This window comes from Lichenostomus cassidix, chromosome 1Aa (genome assembly GCF_008360975.1).
Source record: "Lichenostomus cassidix isolate B80296 chromosome 1Aa, HeHo_3.0, whole genome shotgun sequence".
In the NCBI taxonomy this organism is placed as follows: Eukaryota; Metazoa; Chordata; class Aves; order Passeriformes; family Meliphagidae; genus Lichenostomus; species Lichenostomus cassidix.
Window position 1 is genome coordinate 46,822,926 of NC_139480.1, and position 24,367 is coordinate 46,847,292.

Sequence of the window (24,367 nt, forward strand, 5' to 3'; positions counted from 1 at the left end):
ACTAGATTCTGACACCAGAGCCCTGTCCCTGCCTTTCCCTGAACCTTCTGACTTTTACATTACATTTTTCACCCTAAAGAATTTAAAAATGTTTTTCATCCAGGTTTGGACTGAACTAGCCAGTTGAAAAGGAAACTTCATTAGACTCCACCAGACTGGATAATCCTCCAGCATCCCACCTTTCTTGAAGGAGGCTTAAAGACTGTGTTTGTGTCCTGCCTGCCAGACAGCTCAGAGCCGAAGAAAATTTAAATCTATCACTATGTCAGAGGAACTTCACTCCTGGAGAAGCACAGGACTTTGTCTACTCTCCTTCGTACAGCTTTCCATCTAATACATCTGCCTGTATTTTTTTTTTGTTTTTGTTTTAAGAAGGATAACATGAATTGAGATACTCAGCAAAATAAAAGGTACGTAGAAAGTTTAAGAAGGGCAGCATATAAAACAGCCTGAAGCAGCTGGGTATATCAGAAGGATGCCTATGACAGCAAAGAATCCCCTAATCACCCTCACCTATTGTAAAGCAACAACTATCCATGCAATACCAGTACATTAAAACACTCACATACACAGTTCCCATTGTACATTTGCAAAGAAATAGGAATTAAGGCCAGTTGCCTCAGGAAAAGCAACTGGGGATTCCTAGTGCCTGGATAATATTATGGAATGCCAAAAGCTCTTAGAGGCACTTCTGAAAAGTAGATATGGTGAACCTGAAAGTGTACAGGATAGAGAAAATCCTGTTAGAACCTGAACCACAGGATCCAGTTTGGACCCAAAGGTTAAATCTCTGAAGTCATCAACCCAGAGTTTCTCAGAACTGACCTGTTACAGTCAGCTTTAGACATGAGGGCTGTGAAGTCCCACTGGCCCTAGAAGTTCATGGAATCTTTTTGCTAGACCAACAGTGAAGTAAGTAACATCAAGACGTGGGCACACACATTTGCCTTGTGATTATCTGTCTGTCTGTCCATCCATTCATCCATCCATCCAATTATACTACCAGCACAGTCTCAGGCAATTAACTTTCACCCAAACTGTGACTTGCTATGGCAACTGGAGCTATTCCCAAAACCCACCCAGCTTAGGTATCTACACTTAGTCGTACAGATGTGAGCTGTGCTGTGTCACTTAGGCTTAGGGCCAGAGATCAGCTCTCAGTCCTCCTATACAGCCAAGGCTTTTGAGCATACCATTGGTAAGGCCAGTTTATGTTAGACCTCTTCTATAAAGATTTTTGTAATTAGTGATATTAAGAGGAAATTAAACAACAGAAAACTTAGGTTGTATACTAAGAAATTTCTCTGAGAAGCTGTATTTCTGTGGTTAGAAAGATGTTGAAGAAATGGTTATAAAGTGCAAGAGTTATAAAGTGGGAGCACATTTGCATCACCTAAATAATTGAAAAATTGAATAAATGGAGTCTAGAAAAAAATACTGTAATTCATATTTACATAATTGCCTGGTTTTGCAGAGTGTATGAAAAATGTACCATATCTCAAATGAACCATATTTCATGATCATTCTGACTTTGGACTCTGTGCTTCTCTCATGGCTTCCTGCACCTAGGAGCCCACAGGACAACATTAAACATACCTGCTCTGTCACTGCTTTAATCAAATATTATATGCAAAAAAAGGGATTTTGTGCCATGAATTAAACACTAAGCACCTTACATAAATGGCACAACATGAGAAAAGACAGCAATAGAGAACATTTTGTGGAAAAGCATTTCTTCAACAAAACAGTTCCACTCAGACTATTTCCATTATCTGCATCTGTCAGCCAGCTACAGAGAAAAAAAGAAAAGCAAAGGTGATACTTTACTTGAAGAGATCTATCAGGATGATAACAATGTCATTATCCACCTTCTCTGTCCCTAGGTCTGTGCTGACGTCCTCTGGAGAGCCACACATGATGATCACTACAAAGTGAACAAAAATGGAGACAGATTGGTGAGATGTACAGACAAGAAGAGGATGCTTGCCTGTTCCCCCATGCTTGAGTAGCAGGCAGTAGAGCAGCTCTGGGCTAAGGCACATTATCTGTTCTGTACTGGGGCCTCAGCACAGAGCTGCAGCCTCTCTGCAGTAAAACCAGGATATCTGAGGGGAAGTGGTAAAAGGTGCTTCAACACCTGCAACATTTTCTGTCTGATTGCACCAGAGCACTACCATTATCTCACTTAAATAAGCATTAGGAGTTGTGGTGCCATAACAGCTGCTGAATAGGAACATTTCTAGCTTAAATACCATTCAAGTAATGGTTTCATTAGCTTGCTTACTCTCGCACTCACTTGGCCTGCTGGTGCCAGGTGCTTAGTCTTAGGAGAAGATGTGGTATTTTTAAATTCATTTTTCTAGTTTAGATTAATCATTTCCAGAGGAGCGCCTTGATGGTAAAATTATGTCTATAAATGTACTGGCACTGCAAACACATGAATGATAGAGAGCTTGCAACATCTATATTCTTGTAGTTATTTAAAGCCCTTTTTAGGAGAAATTGTGATTCCTGGATTTCTGAATCTCTCACAAAAAGGAGCTTGTGCCTCAATGGGATAATTTACCCCAAAAACTCACTGGAACCAGGATATTCCTCCCTATTTTATGAGGCTGAAGAGAGGAATCTAAGAGCTTTGTGACATTTTATCTTTACATCCATGTAAAATGGTATATCTCTGTTTCCACCATTTCTGGTTAAAAGCTTATCCTATAATCTAATTAAGGGGTGGGTTTGATTTCCTCAGAAAAGCAACTCACTTGCAGGGACAGCAGGGACAGTGCAGCCTCAACCCCTCCTTACCATTGCTTTTCCGGTTTGGATTTTTCACTGTTTTTTTAAGCAGCTCTGGCGTTCTTAAAATATCCTTGAACTTCAGTTTTTCAGAGAACTCTGTGATTCCAGCATCTAAAGCATTCATGTACCTGACAAAGGGAGCAAAGACATTGTCAGGAAATTGCTCTCATTTTCCTAAATCAGCCACAGTGCAAGGTAGGCTGTTCAGAGCACACAGGAGTGTTTATAAGATGGTATGAAACCTTTTCTACAGCAGTAAAAATCAATACATGGCATGAAAGATGCAGAAATGCTTGGAAAGTCAACCAGAGGTATTCAAGCATGGCTGTACAAAGGATGGGTTTGGAAAATCCAATAATGTAGTAAAACATTAACAATTAAGAAAACAAAATCAGGGATATAGGGAAATTGCAGGAAGTGAGACTAACAGGGAAGAAGAGCCAGGAAGTTCTGCTACTTAAAACATCAGTGGTAATGTTAAAAGGCACACTCCTATGAAGGTTCAAAGGAGTAAACAGAAGCTACAGAAAGAACTGAGATAAAAACCACACGTGTACTCTGACTGTGAGAGAAGTAAAGGAAGAAAAGTAGCAACAAAAAAAGCCAATACAAAATCAGTTAAAACTTGAAGGGAAAAATGAGCTCAGCAAAAGAAGCAAGCAAGTAAAAGTTTGCTAAAAGACTATGGAAAAGCAGTCAATTCCTGAATCCTATTCTGGCTTCAATATGTTGTTTCTGCGAATAGATATTCTGTCTGAAATAAAGTTAATGCAGAGGGAAAACCAAAAGACGTCTCTCTGTTTTCAAACTACATAACCTTTGATCTACCAGCACTGAGATCTCAGTCCTAAGACCTACTAAATACCTTCTACTTCCTTTGTTTACTTTTTTCTTTTTAATTTTTTTTAACAGAATCATTAACTATTAATTTACAGAAACATATGCATAGTTGAAACATAAGCTGATTTTGCTATCACTGTATTCACTTATTTTTATATGTATATGAGAAAAACAATTAGCTCATGTGCAAATACTTGTGCTTTAGAGAAAATAGATCTTTTAAAATTAGACTGTTCAAAAACCTTCAAGTTGACAGTTTCTATTAAGGCAGAATGAGATGCATTTTTACAACTCAATTAGGATGAAAAATGGGCAGAGATACAAAATTAATTTTAATTTTTTTGTTGTTTTTAATTCAACAATAAAGGGCCTTGAAAAATTCTGAATTCATAAAGAAGGTCCTGAGCAGAATATTAATAAAGGTGCAATAAGAAACACTTGGAAAGGTCAGAAATAACTTCCATGCAATTGTTTCACTGAAAGGTATGAAACCTGCAGAATTGAAGGGCTAAAGTGTGTGTAGTGCATTGAAAATTACAGCTGCAAACATGGAGGAATAGGGATTGTGGTAAGAGGTGAGTGAAGTGCACTGGAATTTCAAAACATCAAAGAGAGGTAATCATAGCAATTACATAATGTGATCACGTTGATATCTATACTAAGAAAGAAGAAGAAAACAATAAAAGCTCATAAATATCTACAAATGAGTGGCCTGGAGATGAGGTTTTAGGCCTCTTAATACAGAAAAAAAACCCCTTTAATTCTGTATCCAAAATATTCCATAAGTATATGCTTCTATCACTCTGAAGCAAACACAGTCATAAATTTTGCTTAGAATTCTGCGAGTTCCTCAGGTTATGAATTAGAAATATAAATAATAGTTATTAATACATATAATAGTTATTTCCATGAACTCTTTGCTACCTTTGAGCCACATTTATAAAATTAGAAGAAATGAGATGATTTTTTTAAAATTAATCAGCTTAGTATGTCCCTAAATTGGAAAAAAAAATCAAAGGAGCATAGAAACACATCAGCTGAAAGTTAAATAAGACTCAATTATAGAACAGTAATTCTAAATATCGGTATATTAAAGAGTCTATTTGTCTAAAAGCAGCCTTTGTTTTCAGGGAAGGAGAAAACCCAGCATTTCAGAGAATCAAGCACAGCCTGATGTTTCAGGTCACAAAGTGAAAGCTGTCCCCTTTGCTCCAAACTGGTGAGAGTATAGCTTAAACTCTGCAATCACCGGGGTACTTTTGTTAGAGGAATGATACAGTTCAAATTTTGGAAATGTTTTGGAGTAACAATGTTGCCACACATTGAAGTCATTAAAGTGGAGAAACATTTTAAGAGCTTGGTAAGAGCCCTGACCTAAAAAGGCATCTATGGGGAGCCTGAGGGAGGAGCCTCTCATGTCACACTATTTATACCAAGGATGCTGTTAACAAGTATTTCCATCAGAGACATGTGGGCTATGCTGTCCAAGGGAAAAGCCAAGGCTTGCAAACATTTAAAACAGACTGAGAGAAACATTCAGGTAAGTGCTACAGCTAGAAGGTACAATTCATCTTTTCCTCCTCTCATTCCTTGGTAGTAATAAGGCACCTCCCAAAGTGTAGGACTGAAAGAACAGTTTGCAGAAACCGTATCTGAGGGTGGAGGCCACATTTATCAACAGTTGGGTCAGAGGTGGATCCAGATCTTACCAGAGGCATGCCTCTGAGGTTTCAGTCCTCTTGTAAATGTAGACAGATTCCCAGGTGGTGGTTTTGAACGGCAGGCGAGAATTTTTCCAAAAATAAAAGAAGAATTGGTTCACTTTCCTGGCTGGGGTCAGAAGGCGGGTTAGGTTTACTTTGTAGTCACAGGACAGTCCAAAACTCCCTACAGAGATCAGAGGCATGCTCAGTACTGTTTCAAGTCTGAAGGAAGAGATAAGAGGACAAGTATGAACAGATTGCTGCTGCACCAAGGCAGCTACTGCCTGATTTCCACGCTCAACTCCCTCTCCTCTTGTACCCCGAGTTAGTTTAACAGCAATTTGAACCTGAACCAGAAGGATCCTCAAGAACACAAGCAGATTTCAAGTCTGCATTGGCACCAAAAAGCCCTGTTGAACTGCTCTAGGCAGCTTCTCTCACTGTCCCCAAATACCCTGCCCTTTTGGGTACCACACACCATTTCAGCCCCAAAGGTTGTGACAGAAGTCCAAAGGCTCAAGACAGGCTTCTGCTCCCTGGCTGCCATTACCATGGGATGGATTTAATCTCCTTATTGGGACAGTGCTGCAGGGTGACAGCTTTTTGCCATCAAAAAAGCTTTACTCCTACAATTCAAAGGAAAACTCTTTTCACAACAGTGTATTCTTGGAGCTTTACAATAGCAGCAGTCAGGGAGAAAAAAACTAAGGCAACCCTCTGCTGACAAGGAATTTGTAAAACAAAGATCATTTTATACACAGAGGCAATAAGCATTTAAGGATAAAATTATATTCCTGGATGCTGCAATCCTATCAGACTAGACTCAAAATATTTCAGTTCTTGTATGGTGTTGTTTCGTAACAGGAAATTTTGCCTGCAAAAACCATGGCCATAAGAGTTCTTGGCATTATTGTGACAAAATTTTATTTTCCACGAAAAGTCCACTTACCCAATTACAGGGTTTTTACTTATTGCAACAAAAACAGACATACATGACGTAATAAATAATGACAAGGAGTGTATTCCACTAATTAAACAGGCTTTTTTTCCCCCACAGAATATAAGATAATAGATTATTTCAGTTAAAAGGGACATCTAAAAATCATGCAGTCCAACTGCCTGACTACTTCAGGACTGACCAAAAGCTAAAGCATGGGTATTCATAGAATGGTTTGGTTTGGAAGAGTCTTTAAAGCTCATCTAGCTCCAAAAGCCCTGCCATGGACAGGGACACCCTCCACTAGACCACCATTGTCTAAATGACTTTTAAACATGACAAACTTAAGGCATCAACCATCTCTGCAGGAAGCCTGTTCCAATGTTTGGTCATGCTCTCACTTAAAAACATGCTTCCTAATGTCCAAACTAAACCTATCCATGAACAGCCTTGAATCATTCCCACTTGTCCTGTTGCTGGATCCCAAGAAGGGATCAGCACCTCCCTCTATACTTGCCCTTCTCAGGAAGCTGTAGAAAGCAACAAGGTCTCCCCTCAGCCTCCTTTTCTCCAAACCAGACAAACCCAGTGCCCTCAGCTCCTCACAGGACATGCCTTCCAGCCCTGTCACTAATTTTGTAAGCATTCAAGGATCTTTGTATCTTTCTGAAATTGTGGGGCCCAGAACTACACACAGTGCTCAAGGTGAGGCCACACCACCGCTGAGTAGAGCTGGATAATCACCTCTCCTGCCCAGCTAGTGATGCTGTTTCTGATGCACCCCAGGCTAGGGTTTGCCCTCTGGCCTGCCTAGGCACACTGCTGACTCGTGTTGAGACTGCTGCCAACCAGCACCCCCAGATATCTTTCTGCAGGGCTGCTCTCCAGCCACTCCTCAATCAATCATTCAACTTATGTCAGGAATTAAAAGTTTCCCTACTAAAGCTAGGATTCTATCAACGGCTTTGGAAGGGGATTTTCATCCCCCTACCAAACATAGTGGCTATAAGAGTCTCACTGCCTTGACTGTAGACCTTGAGGTGTCTGATGTATACTACACATCAATACCTCTGTAGGTTTGCTGTTCACAAAACAGCTTTGCTCAGCAGCTGACATTTTTAACATCACAATATTAGGGGGAAGAATTGGTACTTACGAGACCATTTGGTAGGTGGCATAAGTGCAAGCAGGTCCTATGACAGCACAGCCAAGTGTGCCAGAATCCTGCAAAGGATCAGAAATGGTCATTTGGGGTAGGGCAGAGGACTGGCAGAGAGAGGAGGATGGGAGAATGAAGAAAATTGTAGGATTTGAGGAGTCACAGAATTTACCTAGCAAAAGCAAGAAAAGAGTAGGAAAGCAGCTACAGAAAGTTTAAAAGAACCAACACAAAGGGGAAGAGGAAAAAATCACAGAAAGCCAAAAAAAGATAGAGTATGACATTTGGTAAGATACAGAGAGCAAGTAAGGATTAAAATGTTGTTATAACTACACATTCGAAATTACACACTCCAGAAGTGTTTGCATTTGCAGAAGACAGGGTGGTTGGAATTCTAAGGTCCTCTGTATCAGAAGAATAATTAAAGTGCATATGAAACTAGTATTTAAAAAAATCCTTCCATCAGACCATCAAATGAGGCCTGACCTTTATCTTTGTGTGTCAAGAGGGACAATTTCTTAGCAAAGACTAGAGCACGGCCATAAATTAGTAGACTTGAAAATTCACATTGGATTGACAAAGTTTCACTCAGAGGTATGAAAATCCTCAGAAACACGGCTTATTCTAATGAACCAATTTTAACGGCAGCTCTTCCTCATATTAAAGTATTCACACAATTTCTCTCTCACGTGACTTCTGTGATTTCTAGTGAGAAGCAAGCACTTTATCTTTGCCCTTTGGGCATAGTTTCATAACCATTTCACTGGTAACAGTGCCAGCCTAATGATTTCTCTGCCCGCATGTCCCCATCCTCAACACAGCTCTCTCTTTTGTGTGTTGTGTAAACTGATAGTGCATCTGATCTGATTCACTGGATCAGGATCTGATCCAGTTGGAAATGGACCTTTTTGCTCTGCTTGGGCTGTTTTAAGTATTTGAGTTGTTGGTTTGGGTTTTTTAGTTAATTGTTATTTGTTTTTTTTTTAATGAATTGCTCTGGCTATGTGACCACATGACGAGTTGTGCAGATTCAAAAGGACAACTTAAGCATAGGAAAAGGAGCCAGAAGCTGAAGGCAGTCTCTGGGAAGGATTTATAGAATCTCTCTCCAGTATTTGCCAGTATTTTTCATAAAACATATAGCAATATCTTCTCTTTGAAAACTTCACTTCCCTGTCAAATTTCTTCGGAGCTGAATAACAGGATCAAAAGTTAATAAGGAAAGACAGAGACACACATGCACACATAGACAGAATGGAAGAAGTCTGCTACTCACATAAATGGTTTTGATAAGCTCCACACCTTCACAGGTGCTAGTACGGCAGCCTTGTGAGACATAGAGTGATGAAGTAAAGGAGTGGAAGGTGGCATCAACTGTAACATTTTCTCCTGTAATGCAAAGGTTAAAGCAAACAGCATCATGAATTGCAGGTAATCACTAATACACTATTATCCCTCTTCTGACACAGGTCTGAGCAGCCTGGCACTAGGAGGTCTCCCTGCTTCTGCAAAGTCTATGTACAATCTAACCCCGACTACTATGGATGTGACTGTGAAATCTGCTCCTGTGTGGACTGCTAACTTCTGTTGAGTGTTAGTGCTTTCAGTACAAAGTACTTCTAGTGTTGGCCACTACTAGACAAATTTTTAGGGCTCTGTAGGAAGTAACTGAGAGATCACTTTCCAGTAAAATTGGACAAAATCTCTTAAACTAGAGGGCAGAAAGGGAATAAGATATTTTTTTGGAACCTCTTTTTCCCATTATATTCTGGATTGACAGTAGATTGGCAATGGTGAAAGAAGAGATAAAATATCAAGATAAATAAAAGCAACATGACTCTAAAGGAAGGAAAAATATGGACTGCAGGTTCTTCACACTGCAGGTCGTGATTTGATCAACAGATAGGGTCAAGAGGAAAATTATTTTCAGGAAGTAGCGGCTAATCCAGTTAGGAGAGGAAGCAAGGGGATCCCAATTACTGCACTACAATGGATCACTGGTCTTGTCTGATCCAGTTCAAGAATTTCTATGTTATCAAAACTTCTAAACTTCTAAAAAAACTGCTAAACTTCTCCAGAGAAGCATGCACGAACAATCTGCCCAAACACCATGGAAACATATATGGTTCTGCCCATCTGGAGAGCACTTCCATTAATACAAAGAGAGGTCATTATTTCCATAAGATCTACACAAGATGGACAGCCAAGGAGCCTGTCTGAGAAGCAACTTGCTAAAGGTCAGATGACTATAAAACTGTGACAAAAAGTGTGACAAGAAACCACAGCAAGAGAGGGACACCCGACACCCCTTGCCTTACCTGTCATCTGGAATTCCTTCCGTACCTTTTCCAAGGCTTGTTTCACAGCTAACTTCAAACTATGAGTACTTGATGGGAAATCCGAATAATTCATGAGCATCACATTGATCACATAACTCTTGTTGTTACACCGATTTGAACCCACTTGCTTCAGCAGCTGCAGTGAGGAAAACAAAGGCCAAATGGCCAGCACCAACACCTGTTGCTTCATTGTTGCTCAGTTTAGACCCATTATGTGTGCTCTTCCATTTCTTTTTGTCTTCCAACTCTCTGTCTTTCAGTTACTCTACATCGGTTTTGTTCCTGGATAGAATGAAAGAGATTTCCACTGTGAAGATTCAAAGACACGCTGTGTGATTCTTCTTTTCCACACTTCCTTATTCCCTTCCCTGCCTTCACCTCTGCCCGTGCCTCCAGTGTACTAGATAGCACTTCAAGGTGAAAAACTAGAAGCAGCAAAACTCAGGAAAAGAGAGAGGCTAAAGGTTGCGAGAATGTTTGCTCATGGAAAGGCTGAGGCTATAAACTGAAACATGACCAGAAACCTTGCCTGATAAGTGCACTAACTCTTCATCACAGCCATAAGCTGAGAGAAGAAAGGGGAGGGGACAAATGAACCATAAAGACTACTCTTAAAAATGGAAATAAAGTATAAGGTCTGTTAAAGCCTAGAGGAAAACAGATGGTTACTTCATATTTGCATTGCCCTACATCTCTGATTACACTGCCACATTATCTCTGCTCATAAACCAAGGGTGTATTTTCCTCTGTGATACGTTACCAGTTTCATTCCTTTACCTTATAACACAGAAGAACCTTTTGTGTTGGCAAAAATGTCTCACTTGCAATCCTTCAGACCAAAGCCTTTGTTTCTACTTACAGACTCAGCACAAGGCATGTCCACTCATACTCTCCCAGCACTGTGCACCAAAGCACTCCAGGTCTGCCCCAGACACATATGTTTCCTGGCAGCAGAACTCTCATAGCCCATTCCCACCTCCTCAAATGGGGGCCCTAAATATTCATATGTTGTGTGAAGAACCTCTTGTATCAGGTAAGGATTAGCAAAGCTGAAGGCCACATCTCAGACCTGTGGGCCCAAAGCTAAATTTTAAATGACATCACTAAAGAAGTCCCTCACAAAACAAGAACAATAACAAAACCTGCAAACAAACAACAACAACAAACCCACAAACAAACAAAAAAGCCCCACCAACCCACAAGCCTGAAAGATAACTATAGACACAAAGGAAACAAATTTAAATAAAGTACTGAGTGTGCTTTTACTGAATATGGGGTGTTTATGCACACCTGTATTAGCTTCTGTTTTTCTACTGAAACCTACACTGAGGCTGCCAGATAATAAATCACTTTTATTACATTCCTGAATTAATTTTAAGACAAATAAGGAAAATCATGAGAAACAGTGTAAGTAGCAGAGATTTTGGTATAAAACAAGACTGCAATTTCATGGTTTCTTTCAAAGCTTGTATTTAAAAGGTATTGAATACACCTCAAATATATTTGCACAGACCTTTTTATGTGATTCTGTTTTAATACCAAATTCTTATTGCTTGAATCTTTCTAATACCCAGAGAAGACCACGACCCAGCATTTAAAAGTAGTCCTTAAACACCTCTGCATATCTAATCTAGCATTTGTAATTAATAATACAGTAATTCTAAATTAGCAGTCTGTCATATAAACATGTGGACTAGTATGGCTGGCTAGAGCCAGACTCAGAATGGAATGCAGTTCTTCATGCAGAGATCATCTGCTCATCACTGGTTCATTTTATTGGTACTTCCAATGTCCTTGAAACTTATCCATATAAGTCAGTAAGAGATTTATCATTAACTTCAGCAGAGCAGGATTTGCATTTTTACACTCTTCTTAGCCTATCTGGGAGAAACAGTCAGCATGGATAATGCAACTAGAACTGAGTATTTTACACAGCTGGTCACACAGGGAGTATGGAATGGCACTGAGGCCTCCCTGGCTTTGTATCTATTAATGTATTTATTTGGTTTTCACAGCAGCTCAAAACTGTCCTTTAAAAACAAAAGTTAAAATCAGCTACAGCCTTAGCACAGCATTTCTTTTTACTCTCACCATTAAGATGGTCCCACACCACCACAATGTCACAGTCCCAGCCAGAATATGGTACAAATTAATTGCTGACTTCTCAACCTTTTAATTGCCTGGTGTGTGAAGTCTCTCAATGCCAATTCCCATGATAGGAGCACCCAGTGACGTGGAGCAGCAGGGAGTGTGGCAGGAGGCAGCGACTTAGGATGAAGCAAGCTCTCCTTGAAACCTGCCAAAAACCACACTTTCCCTTCTACCTTGGGGCTTTGGACATCAAACACAGCTTCCTGGCAGACTGATCAGTAACATCTGCCTCATGGCATAAGACAGACAAAGAAAAGCTGTGGCATTGTACTGTAAACATGACAGTTACTGATACTATAGATGTTCATGAGGGTGGAGAGAAGAAAAAGTAAATAAATGAGTCATATGTGTAAAGCACAAAATTTGATGGGCTTGCCACTAGCAGAAGCAAAAGCTTCTGTTAAGTTTGTGCTTCTAGCTGCTTCTGCCTAAGGGATTGTTAGTCCCTGAGGAATAGAAGAGGTGAAACTAAAATGCCAGTCCATTCAGTGTCTTGGCTGCAGAACAAAGTTAAGCTCCCAGGGATCCCAATCAACTTCATCTATTTATTTCGTAATGTCCAATCTAGCAGTTTATAAACTCAAGAGGTTAACAGTGATACAAACCAGACAGCTACCCAAAGAAATCTTCTGTATCCCTCTAGGGCACTGCCTCCACTATCTCAGCAACTTTTCTCCAACAACTGTGAGCCACCTCTCACACTTCCAAGATTAGTCACCGAAGGATCAAGTTCAGAAATGCAGAAGATAAATTACGTGTTGGAGGGAAAAAGAAAGCTTTTTGACTCCCATAGATGACTGCAGCTTTAACTAGAAATACTGGCTTACAAAAGAACTACAGGTAAAGGGAACATCCTGAAGGCAAATGCAAATAACTCTGCTTCTTCTGAAAGAATGTCTCTCATGACTGGAGAAACAGAGCAAGAAATTGAAATACCAGCAATATCCTGCCTAAGGTAACCTCTCCTGACAACCCACAAAATTGTCCCAAAAACATCTTTAAAGCACACCTTCTATAACTATTTATTCTCTCTTAAAAGTGCTGAAATTTAATGACCATCTACAGAATAATGTACTAAGAAACTGCATCCGACATCCCCAGTGCATTCTTTTTAGTTGTGATTTCTAGGCATCAGCTACCGCTATTATCTTGACAGAAAGGTAAAAAAGATCTCAGCATTACATATCTCCACTATGTGCAAGTGTCTATCCAAGAAGTTGGTTCTTCGGTGAACATCAGCTTGAGACCCTCATCTTTGTAATCCTAGCATGATTAACAGCTCAAGGAGGTCTCCCCTTTAATCATTGTAGTTTATCACTTACTTTGCCTTCAGAAGTACAGGGATGATTTCCATTCAGATAGGCAGGCCCTGTATTTATCTGTCTGAAGAAAAGATTCAATTCCTCACCACACCACCACCATTACCTGTCCATATATTGCATAGCTACAAAACATCATAATAATTCTCTTTAGGTATTCTTACAGTGTGTGTTAGATTAGAAATACCAACTCAAATTAACTCACCAGAGAACTGTATCATTTGTTTTGGTGAAAAGTGACTTTTAGTGCCTGGTTCTACAGCACTTTAAAGCACTATATTTGTTCTGCCCTCTGATTTATTGGATAATAAACAACTAGATATTACAGGGTGTACTTGCAACTGATAATCAGCACTGACTTCCTGATCTAAAACTACTCTGAGAAGTTCTCTCAATCTTCTGGAAAAGTCAAGGACACTCATAGAAAAGAAGAGCAAAAAATTCCAGAGACTTGTTCTTCTCTCAGCCTATAAAAGATTATGGTCTATAGAACATTTTCCACTCCTTTTTTTTAGTACTGCATGTGACAGGGCTTTGCTCATTTCAGTGGCTTATCTTTTTTTTTGTACAGGGTCTGAAAGTCCTGAAAAATGGGAATGATAGGCCAGCCTGGGCACCACAGAGTCCCTTTGCCTATCAGCTCATATTGTAATTGCAAGTGCATGATGCACTGTCTCCAACACATTTACCACTTTCATTTTGAGGATCTTATTACTGGCATGCAGCCTAATTTATTTTTTACTTAGTTACAAATCATCATTTTCACTTGGCCACTCATAGAGGAGAAAATGGACAATACGGAATTGGACAATTTGGAGACAATATGGAATGAAAATTGCAGAAATCTCAGAAGAGCCAAAGAATTAGGTGAAGGTATCAAGTGCCTGCAGTCAGTCAAACTGCTACTTGCAGCAATTGTTACCAATAGTCCTAAAAGGTCTGAAAATAACACAAACACATTGTCATCTTTTCTTCCATTTCTTTGATACCAAAGACAACCAATGTAGTGTTTTTCAAGCTACTATTTTCTAAAGAAACATGCATTGTGATACAATCGTCTTATTTTGCAGAATAACATATTTTGGCAATGTCCTTTAAAATGGATTTTTTCCTTGAATATTTGGTACGATTATTTCTCAGTGTCATTTAATTACAGTTGTTATGATCAGCTTACGTTTTTCACAATTCCACATTATTTTTTATTTTCTCCATAGCCAGGAACTTTGACAGTACACAAGAATATGAGGCTCCATTAAAATAAAAGAGATGCTGCAAGTCTCCAGCATCACAGAACTGAGAAATGTGAGAAAAAAAAAATCTGAAAATAGAAATAAAAGAACAGCAGATCCCTCTACATTCCTAATTTTCACTTACTTAGAAAACAAATTTCCTTTATTTCAGTGGCCGTGTCTATGTTTTTTAATAAGTGAGGTTGTCAACATTGTTTCCATAAAATACAGGATTTTTAATATTAAATATACAAGAGACCTTATATGTTGTAGTAATTGATCATATTTAGCCAACAGGATAAATGCTGAAAAACTTCAATGTTGTTTTCAAGTTCTACTCACTAAGTCTGATTCCAAATTATTGTGGTTGGCTGGGACAGCTTTTATGCTGCCTTTAAAAAGGTTTAGAAAATCAGGTTGAAGGAAAATGAAGTAGAAATGTCTCAGTGTCCCTTTTTTCAGTTTTGTTAGAAGTTGGAATCATAAAAATATGGTTACAGGCAGAAAATTAAAAAACACTGCACTGTAATGTCCATGTTTATTTAATGTCAGTAATTTATAGGTATCAAGAGAAGAGTATAAAATGTCTTCTTTAACTTTCAGTATTAGAGAAGAGATCAAGGACATGAAATAATGTTTTTCCATTTTTAATTTTTAATTTTTTAATTATTTTTACAATACTTCTGCTACTACTATCTAGACTTAGAAGACAATAATGTAAATTTTTATGAATTTAGCTGTAGAGTATGTATATATACACACATACATAGCAGCTGTATACATGGATATAGTATACATATATAGCAGCTGCATAGCAGCTACGATAATCTTCCAGAACTGATTTTTTTCCCCTCATTTCCCACACAAGAACATAAAGAAAGGCTTTGCAAACACTATTCTTTGGGACTGGAACCAACACCTGACAAGCAACAAGCCTGTAAACCAGCATATAAATATGTGGGTCATGTGATGCATGATCCTGAGAGTACAGCATGATCCTGATAATATTGCCATTCCCATGGGTTATTGGGAGTTAAGGTTGCTGCCATAATTTAGTTGCTGACACAGATCAGAATAAAATTACACTGCAAAGCACTGACTGTTCTCGTGAGAAGCTACCAATCTAGTAAGAGGAAAACTACAGATATGGATAAGAAAAGTTGTGATTGGAAATGCTCATGTTACCAGCAGCCTGGGTGGTGGCACCATCTTCCCATTGATCAATTATGTTGCCACATACCAGAAAATGAAGCTAAATATGTGATGTGTCATAAATATCTAGCTCAATTAAGAAAGTCTTCTTCTTTTTAACCCTTTGCCAACAGATTTACATTTTGATGTGAATATTATTTATCCACCTAACTTGTATACTACAAAAACAAATAGTAGGAAGTCTCTCCTCTTAACTACTGTTTTCTTTCTCTAAAGGACTTTGTTTCCAGAGTCACAGGACATATTTATCTTTTCAGTGTAAGAGAAGATACGGAGGTTTGCCTCTGTTCTAAACTCAGCAGGATACAGCTCTGTCAACAAACAAATGTAAACTATCCTTAATAGGCAAACATCTGTTCTGTTTATCTTTACAAAGGTAAATGGCGTGAGTATCTAATAATTTATGTCTTGGACATACACTCCAGTTTCCTTAAACTCTTTTGATTAAACATTACACATGTTTATACTATGTGATGGGATGGAGTTACAAGATTTTCAAGCTAGCGCACACTTGATCCTGTAAATCCAGATGGCAGTGGAACACTGTGCAAATATATCAGCACACATCCTGAACCAGTACAAATGCATTCTTTGGGACATAGTGCTTGCAGTGATGTGGCTTTCTGGCTTGGATAGGTCTGCGTGGACCCAGCTAACCATGCATTGCATTTTCAGTTCTGACACTGACTCATGCTGGATCAGTGGATTGTCTTGCCTCCCCTCCTTTGGTTCTACATACATCAACTTCTAAAAACTTACCTAAATGTAATGCTAAAAACAAGTACATGGACAGCTTTTTCATTAACTTGACTGAAACTTGATGATAGGTGTATGCTGGAAATAACAGAAAAATTCTGAAGGTGCATTTCCCACAGACCCATAAAAATCACAGACATAAAATGAGTGAAAACTAAAGAAAGTTTCCCCTTCCCAAATAACGATAAAAATGATGAATTTTCATGTCACCATTTGGAGGTCTTTAACCAACGTGGCTGTTGTTGGCTTTCCAGAGCTGGGAAATAGAGACTGAACAAAAGCATTAAAGGTGCACATGGTCTGTCAACTTACATATTTCTGCTTCTCTCATCACGGGTGGTCTATCCAGGGTAGATTCAGGCTCAGAAGTTGCTGACACCATAAAAAAAGAAATAAGTATTCTTCAAGTTCCTTGCTTTTAAAGGGATAATTTCCCATTTTCTCATCTCAAGGGACTGCCTTTGTAGCTGTAGCAGGGAGCATTTCATTGCTCCCACTTTTGTTTATCATTTATCTTGAGATGTCGTCCGATGCATTTTCAAAGGTGTAAGACACAGAACATGGTGAGGCATCATTACTTAAAGAACGTGATCTAACCCAGACATTGTGGAAATTGAAGCACATGATTGCTGCAGATGCAAAGGTCATGTCCCGACCTCTTGCTTTGGTTATATGACGATTATGATTTTTTCCCCCATCTTGCTTTAGCTTTCTCCCTTCTTAAATTTCCTTCCCTTCCTCTTCTTAGACCTCACTTTCCACTCTCTGATTTTTTAATTTAAACACTCATTCCACTCTCTGATGCTTAACTTGGTGTTTAGTCATGGGTGCATGACTTGCCTTTTGCTGCCATCAGAGTAACTCCCATTCTCCCATTCTCTCCCTGCTCCTCAGTAACTCCCAACTCCCATTCTCCCAGCGATTCTGTGTGGAAATAAACATGATCATTAATCATTTTACAGCTCACAGACTCAAGATAATGGCACTGGCTAAAAGAACAGTGAAGGTAAGAACTGCAGCAGTTTTCCGGTATTATACTAGAGTAGACAAACCTCTTGATTTGTCTTTAAGTTATGAATTGGCATCTTAGTATTTTGTATGAGGAAAGGATTATAACATCTCCACCTACTTTGTTCTGCATCTTAATAATAATCTCTGCACTGGACATGCTAAAAATATTTTGGTCAATTTGATGCTGCTATCACTTTTTATCTCAGTTGACACTATGCTTTTTGTGCTCACAGCTAACACACAGGTACTGCATCTCTTTTAGCTCTCGTGCATTCCCCAGCTTTGGATCCACCACACACAAACTGAAGTGGAAGAAACCAGTGGAGCAGCTGAGAGCTTACTTTCATTTGAGTCAATATTTTAGCTGTATTTATGTCAATTCTTAGTACAAAAAGATCTCCTGAAAGAACCTCTGTAAAAAAACATAAGAAAGCCATGTAGTAAAATTAAATTTTCAGTTACTTTTTCTTCAGAAAAATAAAATAATCTTGCCTAATTTTACTATCTGCTTGCTTGCATTTCAGTCAAAAATATAACTCCTTCATCAATGACATCCTCTGCTTCTTCTGTTTCTCCTGCTTTACCCAATAGACTTTAGCACTTGTATAGTAAAAAAAAAATCTCTAACCAAAATCTTCAGTTTTCCTAGCTTACTGTACAGAGCCAGAATATTCTATGACACTACTGAAAATTACTTTGAGGTATTTACAACCATTATTATTTTCTTTCAGTTTGAACTGAAGTACTTCTGAGGTATTGTTTAAGATATGAAACAGAAAAGGCATCTTACAATAACCCTGTCAATCTAGAGGATTTTTTTGATTTCACATGGTTCTGAGAAGACTTACAAATCTTCTAGCCTACTGAAATTATTTTTCAATTAGATAATAGAAAATCCTAGAAAAGTGATGAGGATAGATATCTGCATTATATTATTCAGTTTGTGCATACAATATAAAAAAAAACCACTTGAAATCAAATCTCTGAAAGAGCAAATAATTTCAGAATTATTTATGAAAAATTAAATTTCTCCTCACGGAAATAATACTTTGCATAATAGAGAAGAGCTATAAAAGGAGACCAAATCACTGGCATACGTTCTTTATCACTTTGACTAAGTAATTAATAATTAATTTCTTGCAGAGAAATCCTTTGTGGGAGAGTGGATTATCTGCCTTCCTTCCTTGTGGCCTGTGGTATGAAAGCACATTCATTAACAAGGGACACCATTATGGTGCTGCTGTGCTCCAGTGGTTCCTGGCTGCAGGGCAACCTCTCAGACAGAGCTGTGAGCTGCGTGTATCATTCCAGGGTCAAGCCATCTTGAAGAGATTGAGAGACAGTGAATAGGGAACCACACTAGTAAGAAGCAGCACACAGTTCTTTACTGCTGGTCTATGGTACAGATTACTGGAATATGAGAGGGTATATCTATTCATACCAAAAAAGCTGGTGTTTTTTTTCTCCTGATGAAATGCAAATTTTTTTCTTTTCAAGGAAGGCAAGAAACTAGAAATACAGATAGTTCATTAGTCCTATCCATGGACATGTGTTTTTCAGTTAGCTGATTTGTCAACAGTAGTGTAATGTTTTAGTCCTCTGCACTGAACTTTCTAACCACAGAATCATTAAGGTTGGAAAAGATGTCTATGGTCGTTGAGTCCAACCATTAACCAAACACCGCAGGTCCATCAGTTTCCCATGTCCCTAAGTACCATATCTACATGTCTTTTGAGCACTCCAGGAATGGTGATTCCATCATTTCCCTGGGGAATCTGTTCCAATGCTTGACCACTCTTTCAGTGAAGAATTTTTTTGCTAATACCCAATCTAAACCTCCAATGGCACAACTTGAAGCTGTTTCCACTTGTCCACTTCCCCTTGCGAGAAGAGACCAACCCTCACCTTGCTAAAACCCCTTTTCAAGCAGTTGGAGAGAGGAATAAGATCTCACCTGAGCCTCCTTTTCTCCAGGCTAAACAACCCCAGCTCCTTCAGCCACTCATCATTATGTTGCAAAATGTGGAATATGTAAAAATTTTCTTAAGAAAGCTGTTCTTTAATGTTTGATCTTCGTGGCCTCTTGCACACCAGGTGAAAAAACCTATTTTGGGACAACTCGACTTATGCTCCAGCTCCCTCACCAGCTCCCTGCCCTCCTTCGGACATGCTCCAGCCCCTCGCTGTCCTTCTTGTAGCCGCAAGCTGCCCACAGGACTCGAGCTGTGGCCTCACGAATGTACAGAGGCTGGCCACTCCATCTGCCCGAAGCCAGGATGCCACTGGCCTTCCTGGCCACCTGGCACAGCTGGCTCAACGTTCAGCTGCTGTCACCAGCACCCCCAGGCCCTTTCCCACCGGGCCGCTTTCCAGCCACTCTGCCCCAAGGCCGTAGCGCCGCATGAGGCGGTTGTGACCCAAGTGCGGCACCCGGCTGCTCAGGCCAAGGCCCAAAGGCGAGGAGAGGAGGATCCATGGGGTTCGGGGAGGAACCAGCGCGGTTCTGACCGAGGGGCCGCAGCGCAGCCGGAACCCTGCGGACAGCCCCGCTCGTCAGCCGGCGCCTTTTCGCCGGCGCCTTCCGCCGTCCCGCCGTTACCCCGCAACGGCGCCGCCAGAGCAGCGCAGCGCGGCGCAGCGCGGAGCTCGGGCCCGGCCGCACGATGGTGAGGAGCGGCGGGGCGCTGAGGGATCGCGGGGTGCTGAGGGGCGGCGGGGGAGGCACCGCCGAGAGCGGGCCCCGCTCTGAGCCGGCTCCTCTTTGCTCTCTGCCCAGATGCTCTCCCGGGCCAAGCCGGCCATGGGGGATACCCCGCCGCCGGGAGAGAGGCGCAGGAAGAAAGGCAAGGAGGTGCCACAGCTGGAAGAATTCTTGGCCCAGAGGGACTTCACCGGCGCGATCGTCTTGCTGGAGGTGAGGGGCTCCCCTCGGGAGAGCGGTATCGTGGTGCCAGCCTTGTTCCCTCAGGAGGAGCCCTTCCCTTGCCTTGTGTCGCTCTGCACCCTGCAGCACCTGCTGCTCCTCGCCTCACACAGCCGGGGTTGGGCTGAGCGCTGCCTGCTGCTGTCCTCCGAAATGAGAAGGCAGCTCCACCCCGGCAGCATCCAGAGCTGTCAAACCATCCGTGACACATGATAGTGACACATGGTATTGCTTTGGTTATATGCGGGGCTTTAGAAACTGTGGCAGCTGACTAAATTCTTATGTTCTTTGTTGTCTAAAAAGTTTAAGCAGCAGGTGAATGAGGAGAAGGAGGATGTCAGCCTCTGGATTGGATACTGTGCGTTTCATCTGGGTGACTACAAGAGAGCTCTGAAGGTAAGGTGGGGAAATCCTGCTCCCTGAGGATGGAAATTGGGAATTGTGATAAAGCAATGACAACAGGAGGAAGATAGTCTGTAATAGGGAACAGCCCTGCCAGCCACTTAAGGTACAAATGTATAGTAATGAGGCAGATGCTGTGGATTGGACTGAGGAAAAAAAAGGTATTTGCTTATGAAAATAGAGCTTTTTTAATGTTGTCTTCTGACTTACTTAATACTAAGCTCAGCAGCTTAATTTGTTCTCTTGAGTGTCATATTTTATGTCCTAAATCCATCATTCCCTTTTTGCAGCTAGGTTTCCACACTTTCATTTTTCAGGTTTAATTATGTTTTTGTCTTCATTGTGTAGCTTATCTCTGATATACATGATAAAATTCTTTCTATAGAGGTTGCTGCCCCTGGCCATTTAATGTATTTTATTGCTCTTCTTTACTTTTTCTTGTATTAGGTAATTTGATTAAATGAGGCATTCTTATTCTCCAAAAGCTATAAGTCACTAAAATATATGTTAATTATTCAAATATGCATGCATTTTAATATTTGCATCTTAGAGTTCTGTGTGTCTCTTCACTGTGAAGTATAACTGAAATATAACTGGTTTTGCAGTCTTTTAGCTTGCTTTCCCCAGAATCAATATTAAAAACAGATGTTAATTTAAGGTATTAATGCAAGATAATAAAAAAAGAAATAGATTATAGGACAATGATGATATTTTCTCTCTTAGATAAAATGAGGTGTTTAACTATAGTAATACCTGGTCACATGCACAAGATGCATGCATGAGGTGAAAACTCTAAAGCTTCCAAGTAAGAAAGGCACAAGGCACTCTGCACTTTAAGAAATTGAAGAGAAAAACATCTGTTGGATATACTAGAAATGCTCAATGAATCAAATTGACAGTATGCACAGTACAGAATGTAGAATAGCAGTACAGGGCATCATGATAAGTTAATATTCATGTTTAGAATTGTGAAATTTAAATATTATTACTATAACAGTCAGTTGCTGTAGTTAATTTATATGTTGGCATTAAGTGTTAATAGGTAGCAAAATTTTTAAAAAAATGTTTGTATACAAATGAAAAATAGCTTGTAGTTTCTTTAAAATAAGAAATAAATTCTGCTTTTTGAAATGCCCAGTAGATGCTTTTCTAGCCAGAGTAGATTTTATGTTTCCTTCAACAAAAAGGCAACTGTTTTTTTTTAATTTTCCTAGTTAGTTTTTGCCTGTGTGTGATTTTGTGGTGTTTGATTCACCACTAGGTGATGCTGTTGATTCAGGCTTTTAAATACTGCAACATAGTCTTTTTCCCGTTTTTCTACCCGAGAAGAGACGATAAAAGATTTGCATGAACGTTTTGTAGTTTGATTGTTTGTCTGTGTGTGTTTTAAGTAAGAGATCACAGGGCCTGTCTTTTCAGATTTAAGGCTGGTTTTTTGCACACTGATGAGTCCTGATAGCATTGTCATTTTGTGGTGACACGTGGGAAACGAGCCTGTGCATCTCAACCTAGTTTCTCTGGGGATAGAACACTCTAGTTTTAATTTCTAAGGCTGTAGGTATCATTGCACTGTGGAGACTGAACTTTCTTTTCAGTTATCAACTTCGATGCTGAAGTGTAAAATGCTGTTATCTCATCTGCTATGTTTACAGAGGTGTTGTTGCTGTTTTCTCAAGGACAAATTCCATGATAATCTATACCCTTGAGATCTTGGAGCACTCTTTGGGGAGTGCCAAAAGCACTGTAAATAAAAAACTGTGGGTCAAAGATTCTGCAGAATTCTCCAGAATGATATTGCACATTGCAGTCTAAATGATTCACACTCCTATGTGTTCCTGAAACCATCATGCACCGCTGGGAGAAATGGGGAAAAAGTGAAAAACACACAGATGTCCAGCTCCAGGAATAGCTTCAGAGAGAATGACAGCAAAATCTCACATTCATGTGAGAGAATTCACATTCTCTTATCACAGGCACACCAGCAACAGTTAGGTATCCTCTCGGTAGAGCACTAACCTCAGCTTCACTTGGGTCACACTTTCTCCATCTGAACAGCAGATGCTTTTCTCAAAGGTTATGCTGCTGACACTGGTCTGGTGGGATCATCCCTACTGCTGTACTCCAGTTTAGAAATGGTGCTGCTCTGGGATAGACTCTTCCCTGGGGACTGACTAGCTTCCTTCACAGACAAACTTATTTTCACTGAGTAGCTCATGTCTTCCTAGCATCTTGTGGCTACCAGAGCTTCCGTAGTGGATGGCAGTATCAAAATAGTTTTCTGTAATCTTCCACATCTGCTATCCCTAATGGGGAAAACCCATCTGTCTTTCTGCAGCAGCTGCCACTTGTTCATAGCTCTAATCTTAAACCTTTTCTGAAAAATTTTCCAGTATCACCCAAGTACCAGAACTAGACCATGAGGCGAATGGTTTTGTTTCTGATCTGCCTGATCTTATAAATTGAATCTCTTGGGACCTTAAGAAAGTGAGGGTTTATTTTATATGTGTGTATATATGTGTATATATATATATGTACACACACATATATATATTAAAAATACGTATATTAGAGGTTTTAAAAAAAATTAAGAGACAAATTGGCAAGGGCAGGTGCCCTTCTTTGCTGGGCTGAAGAACAAGTTTCACACTTGCAGTCTGCACTCTCTGCCTTTAGGCACACAGGATGCTGGCATGGTGTAGCTGCTGGATGTGGTAATGCCATTTTGGCCCATCAGCTGCACACATGAGAGCAAAGAATAATCCCCGGGCCAGAGCCTTCAATGCATTGTTTCTGTCAAAATCCTACTAACTACATGCAGCCAGCAGCAGTCTCTCCAATCTGCCACCTCCCTCTTAGCAGAGAAGTAGGAGTCATTCTGCCACTTCACTGAACAGGGCCTCTTGCTGGCTTGGCTCAGGGTAATTTTAGTCAAATAGTAAGTCATGGAAAGAACAGGTTTATACTATGGTAATTGTTCATCCATGAGCACTGTCTGGTCATGCTTGAGTAATTCTGTGGGAAGTGTGAGAATACAGGTACACTCCAGTTCCTGGCAGCTGAAGAAAGCAAAAAATGGATTTTTTTAGCTCTGGGAGTTCACTAAGCTTCTCTATCATGATTGTTGCCAGTTAGGATAAGTATCTCCACACCTCATTGGAGCACATGTGGAGCAGCCATGTATGTTGGCTTGTTTATTGGCTCTTCAGCATCTGTGTTTATGGGCTTGGAGAACCCAGACTAGTAATGAGGGCATTGAGCTGGCCCTCTGCATTGTCAGTACGTGTCCATAGTTGTAGGCAATCAACCTGGCAGACTGCTTTTGGGGAAATTGCATGTGTCTCGTGATAAAGGCATGAGGAGGAGGAGTGTAAAATAGCAAGGAGTTGTTAATGCTCCTGGATGGCAAAAGTATTCCACAGGTTGACTGTTAAGGACAGCTTTGAGGGTATTTAGTTTGGGTTTGTGAGTTTATTTGGAGAGGAGGGGGGAAGGTTCATGTGAAGTATGTCGAATGGCTTTCAGTGAGGAACAGAGCAAGAGCACATATTCTGGCCACATGGCCAGAACTACAGGATAAGGAGCATTAATAG

General features: G+C 40.1%; 2 protein-coding genes across 4 annotated transcripts in view; one reads left to right on the forward strand and one right to left on the reverse strand.

Annotated features, from left to right (window-relative positions):
* GUCY2C (guanylate cyclase 2C) overlaps positions 1 to 9,964 on the reverse strand; it is a 41,673-nt gene extending 31,709 nt beyond the window's left edge. Inside the window, exons 1-6 of one of the 2 annotated variants that reach the window (XM_085048029.1) lie at positions 9,754 to 9,964; positions 8,712 to 8,824; positions 7,433 to 7,500; positions 5,346 to 5,561; positions 2,803 to 2,924; positions 1,828 to 1,924 (exon numbers count right to left, since the gene is read on the reverse strand). In XM_085048029.1, the coding sequence (XP_084904155.1) occupies positions 1,828 to 1,924; positions 2,803 to 2,924; positions 5,346 to 5,561; positions 7,433 to 7,500; positions 8,712 to 8,824; positions 9,754 to 9,964 (827 nt within the window). Of the gene's footprint in view, positions 1 to 1,827; positions 1,925 to 2,802; positions 2,925 to 5,345; positions 5,562 to 7,432; positions 7,501 to 8,711; positions 8,825 to 9,753 lie in introns of those variants that run through there. The other variant, XM_085048037.1, reaches the window with a different exon arrangement.
* Positions 9,965 to 20,008: 10,044 nt separating this feature from the next.
* Positions 20,009 to 24,367, forward strand: part of IFT56 (intraflagellar transport 56) — a 52,001-nt gene continuing 47,642 nt past the window's right edge. For both annotated transcript variants that reach the window (XM_085048050.1, XM_085048055.1), the window contains exons 1-3: positions 20,009 to 20,118; positions 20,229 to 20,366; positions 20,679 to 20,771. In XM_085048050.1, the coding sequence (XP_084904176.1) occupies positions 20,116 to 20,118; positions 20,229 to 20,366; positions 20,679 to 20,771 (234 nt within the window). In that variant the 5' untranslated portion in view covers positions 20,009 to 20,115. The remainder of the gene's footprint in view (positions 20,119 to 20,228; positions 20,367 to 20,678; positions 20,772 to 24,367) is intronic.